General features: G+C 43.2%; 1 protein-coding gene across 1 annotated transcript in view; it reads right to left on the minus strand.

Moving 5' to 3' along the window:
- Positions 1 to 18,929, minus strand: part of cubn (cubilin (intrinsic factor-cobalamin receptor)) — a 327,704-nt gene that overhangs the window by 262,918 nt on the left and 45,857 nt on the right. The window contains exons 16-17 of the mRNA XM_080214655.1: positions 13,794 to 13,950; positions 1,845 to 2,023 (exon numbers count right to left, since the gene is read on the minus strand). Coding sequence (XP_080070781.1) covers positions 1,845 to 2,023; positions 13,794 to 13,950 — 336 coding nt within the window. The remainder of the gene's footprint in view (positions 1 to 1,844; positions 2,024 to 13,793; positions 13,951 to 18,929) is intronic.

An 18,929-nucleotide genomic window follows, 5' to 3' on the forward strand; every position in this document is an offset into this window, starting at 1 on the left:
ATCAGAACTGGAGAAGGCATTGTGCCTGAATCATAAATAAACCTGCCTTTTGCTTTCGACTGACAATTAATACAATGCTCAATAGTTATATATTGTAAAATTATAAAAAGATAATAGGAATTAGGAGCAGAAATAGTCAAATTCAGTACTTCGATCCTGCTCCGCCATTCAATCAGATTATGGCTGATCTCTCCCGGGACTCAAATTCACCTCCCCACCTGTTTCCCATATTCCTTTATCCTTTTTTATTAGAAATATATCTATCTCCGTCTTGAAACTATTCAACAAATCAGACTCCAACACGCTATGGGGCAGCGAGTTCCACAAATTAACCATCCTCTGCAACAAGGATTTTATCCTCATCTCAGTTTTAAATCTATCGCCTCTCAATCTATACTGTAACCTCTTTTTCTGGATTGCCTCACAAGAGGAAACATTTGGTAACAATGCATCCTCTTGAACTGAGAAACATGATGCAAGTACCACATGGTAGGTTGTTGCATAAGGTTAAATCTCACAGGAACCAGGGTGAGGTATCTAAATGGACACAAAATTGGCTTCTTGACAGAAGCCAGAGGCTGGTTGTAGAGGGTTGTTTTTCAAACTGGAGGCCTGTGACAAGCGGTGTGCTTCAGGGATCAGTGCTGAGCCCACTGTTATTTGTCAGTTATATTAATAATTTGGATGCGAATATAGGAGGCACGATTAATAAGTTTGCAGATGACACTAAGATTGGTGGCATAGTGGACAGTGGAGAAAGCTATCTCCAATGGGATCTTGATCAATTGGGCCAGTGGGCTGACAAATGGCAGATGGAATTTAATTTAGACAAATGCGAGGTGATGCATTTTGGTAGATTGAATCAGGGCAGGACTCAGTTAATGGTAGGGCATTGGGGAGAGTTACAGAACACAGAGATCTAGGGGCACATGTTCATAGCTCCTTGAAAGTGGAGACACAGGTAGACAGAGTGGTGAAGAAGTCATTCGACATGCTTGATTTCATCGGTCAGAACATTGAATACAGGAATTGGAATGTCTCGTTGAAGTTGTACAAGACATTGATAAGGCCACACTTGGAATACTATGTGCAATTCTGGTCACCCTATTATAGAAAGGATATTATTGAACTAGAAAGACTGCAGAAAAGATTGACTAGGATGCTACCAGGACTTGATGGATTGAGTTATAAGGAAAGGCTGGATAGACTAAGACTTTTTTTTCTGGACCGTAGGAGGCTGAGGGGTGATCTTGTAGAGGTATATAAAATAATGAGAGGCACAGATCAGATAGATAGTCAATATCTTTTCCCAAGGGCAGGGGAGTCTAAAACTAGAGGGCATAGGTTTGAGGTGAGAGGGAAGAGACACAGAAGTGTCCAGAGGGGCATTTTTTCCACACAGAGAGTGGTGAGTGTCTGGAACAAACTGCCAGAGGTAGTAGTAGAAGCAGGTACAATTTAGAAAGCATTTAGATAGTTACATGGGTAAGAGAGGTAGAGAGGGATATGGGCCAAATGCGGGCAATTGTGATTAGCTTAGGAGTTTTTTAAAAAAAGGGTGGTATGGACAAGTTGAGCCAAAGGGCCTGTTTCTATGCTGTAAACCTCTATGATTCTATGTACAGTTATTTCAGTTGTATGTTCTATTCCTAATTAGTACAATCCCTCTGAGTTCTAAAGCAAGAAAGTTGTTTTTCAATATAATTAATGTATTGACGATGAACGTCCAATCATGTTTCTGAGGTAGATTTAGGTCTATTAATTTACAAATGAAATGTGGACAGTGAGTATTATGTCATTTCTGGTTTCACTTGCAGCTTGATCAAGAATTGTTGCTCGCGTACCTCCAGATAGTCGTGGTTGCAGTTTGTAGCATTCTCAATGTCAAAGGAAGTGAAGTTGAGTGTGACCACTTGTCCTTCTGGCTGGTTGATAATCCACTCACAGGATTTGTTATGCGGGTATGGGTTAGGATAATAAGGAGACTTTATCATTCCATTGCCATTCAGTGTGCCACCACATGCTGTGTAGAAGCATCAGGAAACAATTCAGAAATCGTGAAAAAGCAAAACGTTAATGGAATAAAATTGCAACTAAGAATTAGTGACTGCATTGCTCATCTGTGGAACTGAATCACTGATTAGGCAGATTCCAGGTCTCCCTCCACCCATCCTCCCATGTGTGCTGTTAATTTAATCCAGTTGAGATCACTCTACACTACCAGTGGTGGATCTGGGGTGAGGCAGGAGGAAATCTGCCAGGGGTTCCACCCTGTTATTATCTAGCAAGCTTGCTGGAATATGTACATTTGTGGGTGTTAGCTGAAGTCAGAAAAAAGGCAATTGGTAGTGCAAGAGATTGAAAAGTAGAAGTAACTGTTGTTCTTGCAAAGATACAGCCACCATGCGTTAGTCGTTCTATTGTGCAAATGTTTATTTGTAGTTTCGTAATAAGACATTTATTTGAATGCTAAATTTTCTCTAAAAACTATGTAATAAAATGCCTCCCAATCACACAACTTCTCATCTTAGTGGATTTTAATCTCCAGCTCAATTCATTACCTTTTGTTTTCCAAGTTCACTGCCCCTGTGCCCCCTCATTCTTTCCTTCGCACACTGCGCATAAACTCCCAACCTATAGTCATAGCAGCCACTTGCCCTTGCCATTTTTTTTTTAATTCTTTCATGGGGTGTGAGCATCGTTGGCTAGGCCAGCATTTACTGCCTTTTCACATTTGCCCTGGAGAAGTTGGTGGTGAGTTACCTTCTTGAACTGCTGCTGTCCATGTGGTGTGGTTGCACTCAAAGTGCTGTTAGAGAGGGTGTTTCAGGATTTTGACCCAGTGACGGTGGAGGAAAAGCAATATATTTCCATATGAGATGGTGGGTAGCTTGGAGGGAAACCTGCGAGTGGTGGTGTTCTCATGCATCTGCTCTCCTTGTCTTACTCGGTGGTAGAGATCATGGGTTTGTAAGTTGCTGTTGAAGTTGCCTTACTGAGTTGCCGCAATGCACCTTATAAATGGTACATACCACAGTAACTATGCATTGGTGGTACGGGGTTAAGGTACTGGATAGAGTTTAGATCAAGGGAATTGCTTTGTCCTGGGGGCTGTCGAAGGTTTTGAATCTTGTAGAAGCTGCAGTCATCCGGGCAAGTGGAGAATATTCCATTACACTCCTTACTTACGCCTTGTAGATGGTGGACTTGCCAGAATTCCCAGCTTTTCACCTGTCCTTTTAGCCATAGTATTTATATAGTTGGTCAAATTCGGTTTCTAGTCAATGAATAGTAGCCCCCCAAGATGTTGACAGTGGAGGATTCAGTGATCGTAATGCCACTGAATGTGAAGGGAAGGCAGGTTAGATACTCTCTTGTTTGAGATAGTCGTTTCCTGGTACTTGTGTGACATAAATGCTATTTGCTATCAGCCTTAAGTATTTTCTAGCCAAGCCTAAGTACTCTTCAGGGCTTACTGCATTTGAATATGGACTGCTTCAATATGTGAAAACCAATGAATGATACTGAACGTTGTGCAATCATCAGTGAACATCCCCACTTCTGGCCTTATGATGGACGGAAGGTCATTGATGAAGTGGCTGAAGATGGTTGAGCCTCACCATTCCTGCAGTATCAATCACAGATAAGGCCATCCTGATCACCTCCCTGTATTGTTCATCACCCAATCCTGATTCCTCTCCCAAACTCTACCTCTTTCCGTATTGAACCTTAGGAAGAACTCCTCCATTTCAGTTACAACCACGCTCAAGATTTCTACAGTCTAACCTCTATTCACCGCAGCTTTTCTGCAGCTATCCATCTTCTCAGCCACACCCTTATCTCTTCCTTTGATCCCTAGTCTGTAATAAAATCATTACTCTCACTCTGGCCATTTCATCTCTGCTACCTTAAGTCCAGGGAACTTGAACAGATCTGGATGAATTAATTAAAACACTACCAGAGCCTGTTCTCAGTGGCTAAAACTGCTTATCATTCTAACGTAATTCTGGATTTAAAAGGGAACTCACCACTAACCATCCAGTTTTCCTTCCTGGTTCCCATGTCAGCTGACATTTTAAATGATTCTCCCTCTTCAGATGTTTTCTCTCTCTCCTTCAAATTTGCTCTCATCACACTTCTCCCCCACCCCGCCCCCACCCACCCACCCCTTGGGCACCTGCAACTTTGCAAACGATCACCCTACTTCCAATATAAAGGCAAAGTATTGCGGATGCTGGAAATCTGAAATAGAAACAGAAAATGTTGGAAAGATTCAGCCGGTCTGGCAGTATTTGCAGAGAGAGAAACAGTTTGGGCAGAATTTTCCTGTCCCACCTGTCACGGCAATTGTAGAAGGCAGGACACAAACCATGCAAAGGTTCACTGACCTTGGCTAGGATTTTCCAGACTTGGGATGAGCGCAGCTGGAAAACCCTGCACTTCGAGTCTGTGTGACTTTTCAGAGCTAAAGAGGAGCAAAAATGTGGTGGAGAGATTGGAGCAGGATACTCCTAACCTCCTTTTTCTCAGCAAAGTCCTTGAACATGTTGATACCTCCTAAAATTGCACCAGAACTCCATGTTTGAATCCCTCCAATCATGTTCCTATCCCCATCACAGTACTTTATCATTGTCACAAATGACACTCTATGGGATTCTGACTGGCACAAACTCCTCATTATTCTTAACACGTTTACATCTTTTGACACATTTGATCACACAATCTTCCTCCAATGCCTCTCCACTGTTGTCCAGTTGGGTGGAACTGCAATTGCATGGTTCCATTCCTACCTACAAATCTGTAGCCAGAAAATCACCATCAATATCTCCTCTTCCTATTCCTGCACAGTTATGTCTGCTATCCTACAAGGGCACAAAGGTCAGTTCCCCATGAGATGATATCCAGTTTGCTCCCCTTCACTTCTCTTGACCCCTCTGGTGTCTCTGAATTGTCAAATTATTTGTCCCCAGTACTGCATAAGCAGAAATTTCCCCCAGTTAAACTTTGGGAAGATTGTGGCCATTTTTGCTGCGTCCACCAAAAATTCCATTCTCTCACCATTGACTCATAGAATTGCAGGAGGCCATTGGCCCATCATGTCTGTGTTGATTCATTGAAAGAGCAACTCCATTAGTCCCATTCCTTGCCTTTTTCCCCATAGCCCTGCAACTATTTTCTCTTAATGTTACTTTTTAAAAGTAATGATTAAATCTGCCTCCAGCGAATCCTAGGGAAGTACATCCCAGATCATCATTACTCACTGCTTTTCCTCATGCTGGCTCTCATTCTTTTGCCATTCACCTCATATCAGTGTCCTCTGGTCAAGGGCCAAATGCTGCAAACAGTTTCTCGCTATCTGTCCAAATGGTTCATGATTTTGAGTCCTCTCCTGGAAACAACTTAAGGTTGAATCTTTGATTATGTGCTGAAAGGGTCAAGAACCAAAAGATACCAGCTCAATGTGATTGGCAAAATAACCAAGAGTGACATGCGGATTTAAAATAAAAACTCAACAAGTGGTTAAGATCAGGAGTGCATCGCCTGAAAATGTGCCGAAAGCCAATTCGCTCACAGCTTTCAGTGAATTAGATAGGTAGCTAAAAAAGAAAAATGCCACAGGGAATGCGAGGGACCAAGTGAGTTAATCTTGCACATAGCTGACATGTATACAATGGGCCAAATGGCCTCCTTCTGTGTTGTCCCAATCCATGAACCAGACTGTTAACAGTCACAGCGTCATATCTGACCTTGGAATGAGCTTTCAACTACTTATCCACACTAAGATTGCTTACTTCCATGTCCATCACATCACCCAACTCTCCCCATACATCAGCTCTTCTGCTGCTGAAACTCTCATCAACGCCTTTGTTACCTCCAGACTTCATCATTTAAATACACTCCCAGTCAGCCTCCCATGTTTTACCTCCATAAACTTAAAGTCATCTAAAATAGTGCTGCCCATATCCCAGTCCGCACTAAATCTAGATAGGCTGGGCGAATGGGCCAGGAACTGGCAAATGGAATTTAATGTTGGCAAGTGCGAGGTGGTCCACTTTGGCAGGAATAATGGTAGGAAGGACTATTACTTACGTGGCGAAAAACTGCAGCAGGCGACGGTGCAGAGGGACCTCGGGGTCCTTGTGCATGAGTCGCAAAAACCCAGCTTGCAGGTGCAGCAGGTGGTCAGGAAGGCTAATGGGATGCTGGCCTTCATAGCGAGGGGGATTGAATATAAAAGTAGGGAGGTCTTGCTGCAGCTGTATAGGGCATTGGTGAGGCCGCAGCTGGAGTACTGTGTGCAGTTTTGGGCGCCGTACTTACGCAAGGATATTTTGGCCTTGGAGGGAGTGCAGAGGAGGTTTACTAGGCTGATGCCGGAGTTGAGGGGGTTGAGCTATGAGAAGAGGCTGAATAAACTAGGCTTGTACTCGTTAGAGTTTAGAAGAATGAGAGGAGATCTCATTGAGACGTATAAGATGATGAATGATAGGATAGAGGTAGAGAGACTCTTCCCGCTCAGAAAGGATAGTAGGGCTAGGGGGCACAGCCTCAAGATAAAGGGGGGGTGGTTTAGAACGGAGTTGAGGAGGAACTTCTTCACTCAAAGGGTGGTGAATCTCTGGAATTCTCTGCCCGTTGAAGTGGTGGAGGCTGCCTCGCTAAATATTTTTAAGACGCAGGTTGATGGGTTTTTGATAAGAGAGGGGATTAAGGGTTATGGGGAGAGGGCGGGAATGTGGAACTGAGCCACGACAAATCAGCCATGATCTTATTGAATGGCAGGGCAGGCTCGAAGGGCTAGATGGCCTACTCCTGCTCCTATTTCTTATGTTCTTAAATCTGGTTCAGTCATTAGCTTTGCACTCGCTGACTTGCACTGACTCACAGTTGACGTGGTGTATATGGATTTTAGCAAAGCATTTGATTTTTGGAATCAGTGGGTGCTATTCTGGTTGGCAGTTGGTGACTAGTGGAGTGCCACAGGGATCGGTGCTGGGGCTTCAACTGTTTACCATTTACATAGACGATCTGGAGGAGAGGGCTGAGTGTAGGGTAACGAAATTTGCTGATGACACGAAGATGAGTGGAAAAGCGAATTGCGTGGAGGACGCGGAAAGTCTGCAGAGAGATCTGGATAGGCTGAGTGAGTGGGCGAGGACCTGGCAGATGGAGTATAATGTTAGCAAATGTGAGGTTATCCACTTTGGTAGAAATAATAGTAGGAGGGATTACTATTTAAAAGGTGAAAAGCTGCTGCATGCTACGGTGCAGAGGGACCTGGGGGTCACTGTGCATGAATCGCAGAAACCCAGTCTGCAGGTGCAGCAGGTGATCAAGAAGGCAAATGAAATGTTGGCCTTTATAGCGAGGGGGATAGAATATAAAAGTAGGGAGGTCTTGCTGCAACTATATAGGGTACTGGTGAGGCCGCAGCTGGAGTACTGTGTGCAGTTTTGGTCACCGCATTTGCGAAAGGATATATTGGCCTTGGAGGGAGTACAGAGAAGGTTCACTAGGCTGATACCGGAGATGAGGGGGTTAGCCTATGAGGACAGATTGAATAGACTGGGTCTGTACTTGTTGGAGTTTAGAAGGCTGAGGGGGGATCTTACAGAGACATATAAGATAATGAAGTGGATAGATAGCATAGAGGTAGAGAGATTCTTCCCGCTTAGAAAGGATAGCAGAACTAGAGGGCACAGCCTCAAAATAAGTGGGAGGTGTGGGGGGCAGTTTGGATCAGAGTTGAGGAGGAAGTTCTTCACTCAAAGGGTGGCGAGTCTCTGGAATTCTCTGCCCATTGAAGTGGTGGAGGCTGCCTTGCTGGCTATATTTAAGTCACGGGTAGATAGGTTTCTGATAGACAAGGGAATTAAGGGTTATGGGGAGAAAGCGGGAAAGTGGAACTGATCCACTTCAGATCAGCCATGATCTTATTGAATGGCAGGGCAGGTTTGAAGGGCTAGATGGCCTACTCCTGCTCTTATTTCTTATGTTCTTATAAGGTTCCCCATGGTAGGCTACTGCAGAAAATGCAGATGCTTGGGATTGAGGGTGATTTAGCAGTTTGGATCAGGAATTGGCTAGCTGATAAAAGACAGAGGGTGGTGGTTGATGGGAAATATTCAACCTGGAGTTCAGTTACATGTGGTGTGCCTCAGGGATCTATTTTGGGACCACTGCTGTTTGTCATTTTTATAAATGACCTAGATGAGGGTGTAGAAGGATGGGTTAGTAAATTTACTGACAAAACCAAAGTCGGAGGAGTTGTAGATAGTGAGGATGGATGTTACAGTTTGCAGAGGGACATAGAAATGCTGCAGAGCTGGGCTGAGAGGTGGCAAATGGAGTTTAATGCGGAAAAGTGTGAGGTGATTCACTTTGGTAAGAGTAACAGGATTACAGAGTATTGGGCTAATGGAAGGACTGTTGGTAGTGTCGACGAGCAGAGAGATCTCGGTGTACATGTGCATAGATCCCTGAAAGTTGGCACCCAGGTTGATAAGGTTGTTAAGAAGGCATATGGTGTGTTATCTTTTATAGGTAGAGGGATTGAATTTCGGAGCCGCGAGATCATGTTGCAACTGTACAAAACTCTGGTGCGGCCGCACTTGGAGTATTGCGTACAGTTCTGGTCACCGCATTATAAGAAAGATGTGGAAGCATTGGAAAGGGTACAGAGGAGGTTTACCAGGATGTTGCCTGGTATGGTGGGAAGGTCTTATGAGGAAAGGCTGAGGGATTTGAGGTTATTTTCAAGAACAAAGAACAAAGAACAACCCAGCACGGGAAACAGGCCCTTCAGCCCAACGAGCCCGCGCCGCCGCATCCTCCTACACCTATTCTACCCTGCGTGTCTACGAGTGGAACCCCTAACTTAGCCAGATTCAGGGGAGAATAGTGTCATTAGAGAGAAGAAGGTTACGAGGTGACCTAATTGAGGCATACAAGATGATCAGAGGGTTAGATAGGGTGGACAGTGAGAGCCTTTTACCTCGGATGGTGATGGCTAACACGAGGGGACATAGCTTTAAATTAAGGAGTGGTAATTATAGGACGGATGTCAGAGGTAGGTTTTTTAATCAGAGAGTAGTAAGGGCGTGGAATGCCCTGCCTGCAGCAGTTGTGGACTCGCCAACTTTAAGGGCGTTCAAATGGTCAGTGGGTAGGCATATGGATAACATTGGAATAGTTTAGGTTAGAGGGTCATTAGATTGGATCCACTGGTCGGCGCAACATTGAGGGCCGAAGGGCCTGTACTGCGCTGTAATGTTCTATGTTCTATGTGCTATTTAAGCAAAATCTCAATTTTAAAATTTTGAATCTTGTTTGGAAATTGTTCTATGTCTTTATTTCCTATGTTATGCTGTTTAAAATTGCTGTTTTGACCAAGTTTTAGTCACGTGCTCAATATCTACATGGTTCAGACTAATATTTTGTTTTATGAAGTCTCTGTGAAGTACATTTAAGATGCTATATAAATACAAACTGTTGTGATTAAACTCATGTTCTAAGATATTTGCGTGTGTGTTATACTCAATGACTTATGGCATCCATTCTCGAATACCAGATAAGGCATATTTTCAAAAGGGCATCACCAGACCTGTGCAAATGAATGTTTTCTTTCACAACTAGGCTGTTTTACAAGAACTTCAAAAATGTGAACTTCAGCCTTTTTTCTCCCCCTTTGTTTCCAGTGCAGGAGACTATTTTAAAATATTAATCGCAGAAAAGAATTCTAATTGGGGATAGATTTTTGGAAAAATGTTCTTGGTCTGAAATATAAATGCCCAAATGTGCACATGACTCTGCCATTTGTTGTTTTCGTTTACATAAATAGTTTCATGCATATTAGACTTTGCTAAATCTATCTTGATGTCATTTTATTTGAGGAGATTGACTAGTAAGAGTACATCAGATGATCAAAGTCCTTTCTTCCTTAATTTCTAACTTTCAGTTCCATCCAGACTCATTTACGAAAATCCCTTCCCTTCGTTTGCTCCAATTACTGACAGGATTTTGCATTCAAATGGGAAAACGTACTGGGAAACTTTAAAGAATTTTTATACCTTAGTAGGACAAATTGACCAATTCTGCTCTCCCAATAGGGACTATGCAGAGAGAGGGACATACCATTCTCAGAGTTTCTTGGAATGTTAGGTCAGTGAGTTTATCCAAGTACTTTTATAAGTGTGACCTCATGTTAAAAAAACAAACATAATGTTAACTAGTTCATGCACCTTCACATTCTACCGTTCTTCTCTATTTCTCTGTGTTGCCAGTTTTTGGATATTCTTTTACTTAATATAATTCTTACTTTTCCGTGCATATTTATTTTACCTTCCACTGTCACATATGATATAAAACTTACAGCACAGAAACAGGCCATATGGCCCAACTGATCAATGGAGGTTAGAGAGTCACAGAGTTTTGCAACACAAAAAGAGACCCTTTGGCCCATCATGTTTGCACAGTCCATCAAGGTCCATATCTATTCCATTCCTATTTTCCAGCACTTGGTCCATAGCCTCGTATGCTATGGCATTTCAAGTGTTCTTTTTTAAGTATAAAGTTTATTTATTTGTGTCACAAGTAGGCTTACATTAACACTGCAATGACATTACTGTGAAAATCGTCTCGTCACCATACTCCAGCACATGTTCCAGTATACTGAGGGAGAATTTAGCATGTCCAATGCATCTAGCCAGCATGTCTTTTGCAGTGTGGGACGAAACTGAAGCACCTGGGAGAAATCCACATAGATACAGCAAGAATGTGCAGTCTCTGCATGGACAGTGACCCAAACTGGGAATTGAACGAGGTCGTTGGCATTGTGAGGCAACAGTGCTAACCATTGTGTCAAGTGCTCAGCTAAATGCTTCTATAATGTTGTGAGGGTTCCTGCCTCTGTCACCCTTTCAGGCAGTGAGTTTAAAATTCCCACCGCTCTCTGGGTGAAAAGGTTTTGCCTCAAATCCTCTCTAAATCTCCTGCTTCTTACTTTAAAGCTATGTACATAGCTTTAACCCTCCCATGAAGAGGAAAAAGGTCCTTTCTATTTACCCTATCTATGTCCCTGACAATTTTGTACACCTCTATCAATCTCCCCCTCAGCCTCTTTTAAGGAGAACAACCCAATCCTAACCAGCCTCTCTCTTCATAACTGGAATGCTCCAGCCCAGGCAACATTCTGGTGAATCTCCTCTGTACTCTTTCCAGTGCAATCGCAACCTTCCCATAGTGTGGTGGCCAGCTGTGGCTTAATTAGCTCCATCTCAACTTCCCTGCTCTTGTATTCTATGCTTTGTCAATAAAGGCAAGTATCCCATATGTCTTATCTACCTGTCTTGCTGCCTTGAGGGATCTTTGGACATGCACTTGAAGTACTACTGATCCTCTGTACTTCCTAGCATCCTTTCATTCATTGTGAATTCCCTTGACTTGTTAGTTCTCTCAAAATGCATTACCTCACACTTTTCAGGGTTAAATTCCATTTGCCACTATCCTGCCCATTTGACCAGGCGCCTAAATCATCCTGTAATCTAAGGTTTTCCTCCTTGCTATTTATCACACCATTAATTCCCATGTATTGTGCGAATATATTGATCATATCTCCTACTTTCATATCTAGATCATTAAGGTACACTACAAACAGCAAAAGACCCAGCAATGACTACTGCAGTATGGCACTGGACACAGGCTCCCAGTCACAAAACAAGCTTTGATCATTACATTCTGCCTCTTGTGGAGTTGCAAATGCTGCTGAACATTGTGTGAACATCCCCACTTCTGATCATATGATTGAAGAAAGGGCATTGATGAAGCAGCTGAAGATTGCTGGGCCTAGAATACCACCCTGGGGAACTCCTGCAATGATGTCCTGGAGCTGAGATGATTGATCTCCAACAAGCACAACCATCTTCCTTGGGTATGACTCCAACCAGCAGAGATATTTTCTCCTACTGCCCATTGACTCCAGTTTTGCTAGGCTTCTTGATGTCCTTCTCAATCAAATGCTGCATTGAAGTCAAGGGCAGCGTTTCTCACCGACTCAAGAACAGCTTCTTCCCTGCTGCCATCAGATTTTTGAACAGAGCTACCTCACATATGAGGAGCAGTTCAGGAGACTGGGTCTATATTCGATAGAGTTTAGAAGGATGAGGGGGGGATCTAATTGAAATTTACAGAATATTGAGAGGCCTAAATAGAGCGGACGTGGAGAGGATGTTTCCACTAGTGGGAGAGGCTAGTGGGAGTTCACCGTGGAGTGAAGGGATGTTCCTTTAAAACTGAGATGAGGAGGAATTTCTTCAGCCAGAGGGTGGTGAATCAATAGAACTTTTTGCAACAGAGGGGTATGGAGGCCAGGTCATTGAGTGTCTTTAAGACAGAGATAGATAGGTCTTTGATCAATAAGGAGACCAAGGATTATGGGGAAAAGGCAGGAGAATGGGGATGAGAATCATATTAGCCATGATTGAATGGCTCAATGGGCCAAATGGCCTGATGCTGCTCCTGTAGCTTATGGTCTTTACATCCTAGCTATAAGTGTAACACTACATTCTGCACTCTTTCCTTTCCTTCTCTATGAACGGAATGCTTTGTCTATATAGCATGCAAGAGATGATACTTTTCACTTTATACCAATACATGTGACAATCAAATCAAATCAAAGCTCTGGAGTTCACTTCTTCTGTCTATGTTTGAAGCAAGGCTGCAATGCGATCAGGAGCTAAGTGTCTCTGGCAGAACCCAAACCAAGTTTCAGTTATTACCAAGCAAGGGCTGCTTGATAGCATCATTGATGTTCCCTTCCATCAGTTTATTGATCGTCAAGAGTAAACTAATGGGGAGGGTAATTGTCATGCTTTTTGTATACAGGAGATTTGGGCAATTTTCCACATTTCTGGGGAGATGCCAGTGTTGTAGTTCTACTGGAATAGTTAGGCTTAGGTGCGGCAAGTTCTGTCAGATCCACTGCCTGACCAGTTTCTTCAACTATTTCTTAATGTCATGCCAAGTGAACTAAATTGGCTAAAGCCTGGCATCTACAATGGAGGCCTGGCATCCTGAGGAGGCCTGGAGTGAAGAAGTAGTGAATATTTGAATTACATTTTTGTGCTTGTGTTAAGACCTTTGCAATCCAAGGGCAGCATTTTTCCATGCTGCCTGCCACAGGAATCTTAGCGGGTGGAACAGGACCATGCAAAGTCCCGTTGACTTCAGGTGGGATTTTCCAGTCTTGGGGACAAGCGTGGCTGGAAAATCCCACCTTAATGTGTGGTGTAATTTAGTTTGCCTTTTTGTTTAATAAGTGCTTTTTGTGTGTGTTAACATTCATCAGCAGACTCCTGTGAATATGTTCAGTAACTAACTTCACCAGCTTCTCAAACAAAAAGTAAAAGATAGGATCTATCAAGCCAGGTTTCAGTATGGGATCTGATTTGTCCAGTATTTACAACAGTTGGGATGAGCAGGGTGGACACAGCAATTCAAGAAGGTGACTCAGCATCATTCTCGAGAGGGTAATTAGGGATGGACAAGTCTTGCCAGCTGGACTCATATCCCATGAATGAATAAATAAACTGGAATGCTTATATGGATGGGAATGCTACAACATATGCAGGTGCTCACCCTGTGGGAAAATATTCATACCCATCTTGCTCTATCGCTTTATGCCACAGTAAATACTACAATGGCGCATGATACTTGTGAAGCTCAGTTGGAACACATCGTTGTTGTATTCTATCATTGTCCAGGTCTTACAACTAAAAGCAAAAGGGAATCCTTACCAACTTCATACACAGCACGAAAGCCTCCTCTTGCAACAGAAACATCTGCTTTAAACTTAAGCCACAGTGTGTTTCCACTAGTGGTGATGGGAGCCGGGAGGGTAGCATTACAGAACTTGCCGATTAGAGGATCTGTCTCTGCTTCACCATCTCGAACCTGAAATCCAAATGAAATTCAGGGAAAGATCAAACCAAACATCTGCCTTTTCACCGGAAAAGTATTTCAGTGGTTTACCAATGTGGTGTGCTCATCACTCAAATCATAATGAATGAAGAAGGTCTTCAAATAAAGAACCAATGTTTCAGCCATGACTTGAGCAACATTGTCATTTATAAAGCTGTTTTTGATACCACCTAGCATGATTGTATCTACTAGCTTAAGTTGATTGTCAACATTTTTACCTCTAAGTCAATTGTTTCAAGCCTGGACCTTCAGTCCACAATCTAAACTGAAACCCAATTGCAGCTATGAGGGAGTATTCAATAAAGAGCGGTGCCACCCTTTGGAACAGGGGTTAAATGGAGTCCCCATGTGGTTTAAACATTCAGTGGAGATGGAAAATTAGGATACAACAGACATCCCAACTTAAATGTTGGAATACATCAACACTCAGGAACTCCACTGCTGACACTGTCAGTTTTCAGAGCCACAGGGAGGTACCTTTATTTCAACAATGTTAGCAGTTCAGCAAACTGTAGAAGACTGACTGGTTCTTTCTGGGGGAGGGTACTGTCAGATCCTTTCCACTGTCCCACAAAGAATACTCCCTTGCTTCTCTACCCATACTCTGCAGCCCACTTTGTAAAGGAGTCACACTTGAATAAACCTTTTAAAATGATTTGATCTTTTATCAGAGATCCCAGTTTGGGGCTTTCTATTCAGCAGCCAGTTACACATGATCTCATAGAATCATAGGATCTCTACAGTGCACAAGGAGGCTACTAGGCCCTTTGAGTCTGCACTGACCACAATCCCATTCAGGAACTATTCCTGTAACCCCACTTATGTACCCTGTTAATCACCCGGACACCAGGATCAGTTTAGCATGGCCAATGCACCTAACCTGTACATGTTTGGACTGTGGGAGGAAACCGGAGCAGCACCCGGAGGAAACCCACGCTGACACGTGTAGAATGTGTAAACTTCACATGGACAATGACCCAAGGCCAGAATTGAACCCGAGTCCCTGGACACTGTGAGGTACCAGTGCTAACCACTGTTGTGCTGCCCACATCTCACTGGATGTATTGTCACTGAAGTAACATTGAGCCATTTTGAGAGTTGGGGGCACAAGAACTCCAAGCACTGAGAGTCCCCATTCCTTCTTAAATCAAATTATTTATTTATTCACAGAAGATAGGCATCACTGGCAAGGCACTTATTATCAATTCTGACCCTGTTTGGGTAGGTGGAAGGATTTGCATGATTCATCACGTATACTTTCAGTTTCTCATGCTTTCTTAAATTACTGACATAACCTTCTATAGAGCCATAGAGTCCCTACAGTGCAGAAGGAGGCTATTTGGCCCAACAAGTCTGCACTGACTTCTCCCAATCATATTCCCGTAATCCTCTGCATTTCCATAGCTAATCCACCTAATCAATGGACAATAAGGGCCAATTTAGCATGACCAATCCACCTAACCAATACACCTTTGGACCGTGGGAGGAAAGCAGAGCATCTAGAGGAAACCCATGTAGACACAGGAAGAACATGCAAACTCCACACAGATATCACCCAAGGTTGGAATTGAACCCTGATCCATGGCACTGCGAGGCAGCAGTGTTAACCACTGTGCCACTGTGCCGAAAGAGAAAATGTTATTATGTGTACAATTAAGAACATAAGAACATAAGAACATAAGAAATAGGAGCAGGAGTAGGCCATCTGGCCCTTCGAGCCTGCCCCGCCATTCAATAAGATCATGGCTGATCTGTCGTGGCTCAGTTCCACTTTCCCGCCCTCTCCCCATAACCCTTAATCCCCTCTCTTATCAAAAACCCATCAACCCGCTTCTTAAAAATATTTAGCGAGGCAGCCTCCACCACTTCAACGGGCAGAGAATTCCAGAGATTCACCACCCTTTGAGTGAAGAAGTTCCTCCTCAACTCCGTTCTGAACCGCCCCCCCTTTATCTTGAGGCTGTGCCCCCTAGTCCTACTGTCTTTTTTGAGCGGGAAGAGTCTTTCCACCTCTATCCTATCCATCCCATTAAACAAGCTCTTTGGTCTTGCAGAGTGAGAAAGCGTCTTGGAGAAAGAGTCTGTCACTCCAATAACTCTCCAAGCATTTCTGAACAAAAGCTGCTGTAACACGCTCACCAATTCTGTCCTGGTATCCTTCCTGCACAAGAAGCAGCATCCACACACTCACAATTGTGAAGGATTACTTAAACAATTAAAAGGATTGTCAACAGATCAATACTACAGTAGTCAGAATAAAGAAGTAGCAGTGGAAGAGAAAAAGATGATTATTTCTTCACAGGAAGAAAACAGCCTCCCTAGGTCGAGTAGTCCAGGATCCCTTCAAAGGAACAAATGTTCAGAAGCGTCAGCAGAGACAGTTACTTTTTGTTTGTTCATGGGACATAGATGTCACTGGCTGGCCAGCATTTATTGCCCATCCCGAGTTGCCCTTGGAGGGGACTTCAACTTGACAGTGCCACACAATACTGGCCATCCTTGAAACAAGTGCCATAATACCAGAAGCTGGTGTCACTAGAGAAGCAGACAGATGTGGCATGATGCATCTGAGGTCTCCAAGGCTCATGAGGAAATGTTGCAGCCGCCCATACTACAGATATGCACTCAGAAGTATGCCTTCATGCATATTTTACGGTCCTCTGAATCACAGAACTCCAATTTATGCCCAGTGATATTCAATGAGCTGATGTGCAATCTGAGTGATGGGCAGCATTGGGATTCGAGGAAGAGCCATAAGATCTTCCCCAATCACATTCTCTGGCAGACAATCATGGGTCTCAGGATACAAGATTATTGTTTTTGTATCCTAGCTGGTAAGCTGTTACAATCCTTACAGGCCCTATTGGCAATCAAGAAAAGAAGCGCTTATCAGATATTGGTGAGTGGGTGTCATTACATTTGCATTTGGTACCATTGGTGCTCTGAAAATTATGTTAAAATATAGATACAGTGAATTACAATGCAGTATCATAAATATTGCATCAAATAACGCAATTAGCTTGTTTGAAAAATGTGCTGAAACCATGAGAATACTAGAAACGTGAAGATGGTCATATCCATAAAATGTCATCAAGGACAGCTTTATATTTACCAGTGGTTCTTTTTTTCTGACATGTTGTGCACTATTTGTGACTACACTTATCACTGTTTAAAATTAGAAACACACCAAGTTAACACATGCATTACTGGATAGAATCAATAGAACAGTTGGTGAATCCTTTGATTTGCCCTGTCAGAGATTATTTGGAAACACCACTATAGCAGAAATAACAATATGCATTATTCTGTTTAGAGTAAGCAATCTTTTGCTGATTTTTCATATCTTTTTTGCAGGCTGAGTACATAGAAACATGGGAATTAGGAAAGGAAGTAGGCAAATTCAGTCCTTCGAGCCTGCTCTCTTCCTGTAAGAACATGTTTTTAATACAATATGCTGAATGGACCTCAGTGAAACTTTTCTGCAGGAAGGGGAAAAGTAATGTCTTAATCGAACTCGCTGCATAGCCCGCTTTATCAGGTATAGGTAATAAGTGCTAGACAGCAATGCCCACATCCCATGAGTCATAGAATCATAGAATCCTACAGTGCAGAGGAAGGTCATTCTGCTCACCGAGTCTACACTGACCACAATCCCACCCAAGGCCTATGCCCGTAACCCCGTGCATTTACCCTAGCTAGTTCCTTGACATTAAGGGGCAATTTAGCACAGCCAATCCACCTAACCTGCACATCTTTGAACCTGGGAGGAAATTGAAGTATCCAGAGGAAACCCACACAGGCACGGGGAGAATGTGCAGACTCCGCACAGACAGTGACCCAAGCTGGGAATTGAACCCGGATCCCTGGTGCTGTGAGGCACCACTGCTAACTGCTGTGCCACCCTAATAAAAAGCTACTGAGGGAAATCTGTCAAACTCTCATTGACCAGCCAGAAATAACAAACAAACTGCTTTTAAACATTCCACATTGGAACACTTCAATGGGGAGTTCAAAAATGTTACATGACATTACTGTGATTTAATCTTAATTGGAATTCACCAATGGGTTTGGATTGGTCCGATCAAGAGAGTTATTTTCTTCAATCAAACTTTGAGAAAAATGCCATATTTTCTGGCCACAGAAAATACAGAGCATTTTCTGGAACAGTCTTCAAAGAAATAGACAATCTTCCAACCAAATCAATCTTCTGTGCCTAACAGGCACATTAGCAAAATGAAGGAAAGTATTGGTAGTTTTAGGTCTTCTTTCACCACAGTAATCCTCCCACATACACACATATACAGGCATGATTCCTTTGTGTGGGATGCTATATTTTTCACTAAGTGCTGTCCCTCCCTAATTCACCATGTGTTTCTTGCTACAGACTATTATGTTGGGAAGGGTACGGCTTAGTGATGCCTTATCCACATGCTAAGAGCACAAAGATGGGAATCAAGGTTTGTTTGATCATGGAACTATCGACACATTTGCACTATTTATTTTTAAATGGAGCACAATCATCCCTGAAAAATTGCACGGTAATGCATTATCTCAGGTCAGCAACAGTCAGTAGACCAGCCCAGACCATTCTCATGGCCCCTGAACACCATGGACTCAAGCCACTCCAAGGAAGACATCCTGGAGATCAGCAATGAAAGGGCACCATATCTGTCATCCCACTCATGGGTGTTTGGACCATACTCCTTTATATCCATCTTATCCATGTAACTAACATTGTTTACTCCAACACCCATGCCTCTACCTGGTTCATTACAGTGACACAGCGGTTAGCACTGCTGCCTCACAGTGCCAGGAACCTGCGTTCAATTCCAGCCTTGGGTGACTTGTCTGTGTGGGGTTTGCACGTTCTCCCTGTGTCTGCATGGGTTTCCTCCCACAGTCCAAAGACATGCGGCTTAGACGGATTGGCCATGCTAAATTGCCCCTTAGTA

Source organism: Carcharhinus amblyrhynchos, chromosome 2 (genome assembly GCF_965287045.1).
Source record: "Carcharhinus amblyrhynchos chromosome 2, sCarAmb.v2.hapA, whole genome shotgun sequence".
NCBI classification, from domain to species: domain Eukaryota; kingdom Metazoa; phylum Chordata; class Chondrichthyes; order Carcharhiniformes; family Carcharhinidae; genus Carcharhinus; species Carcharhinus amblyrhynchos.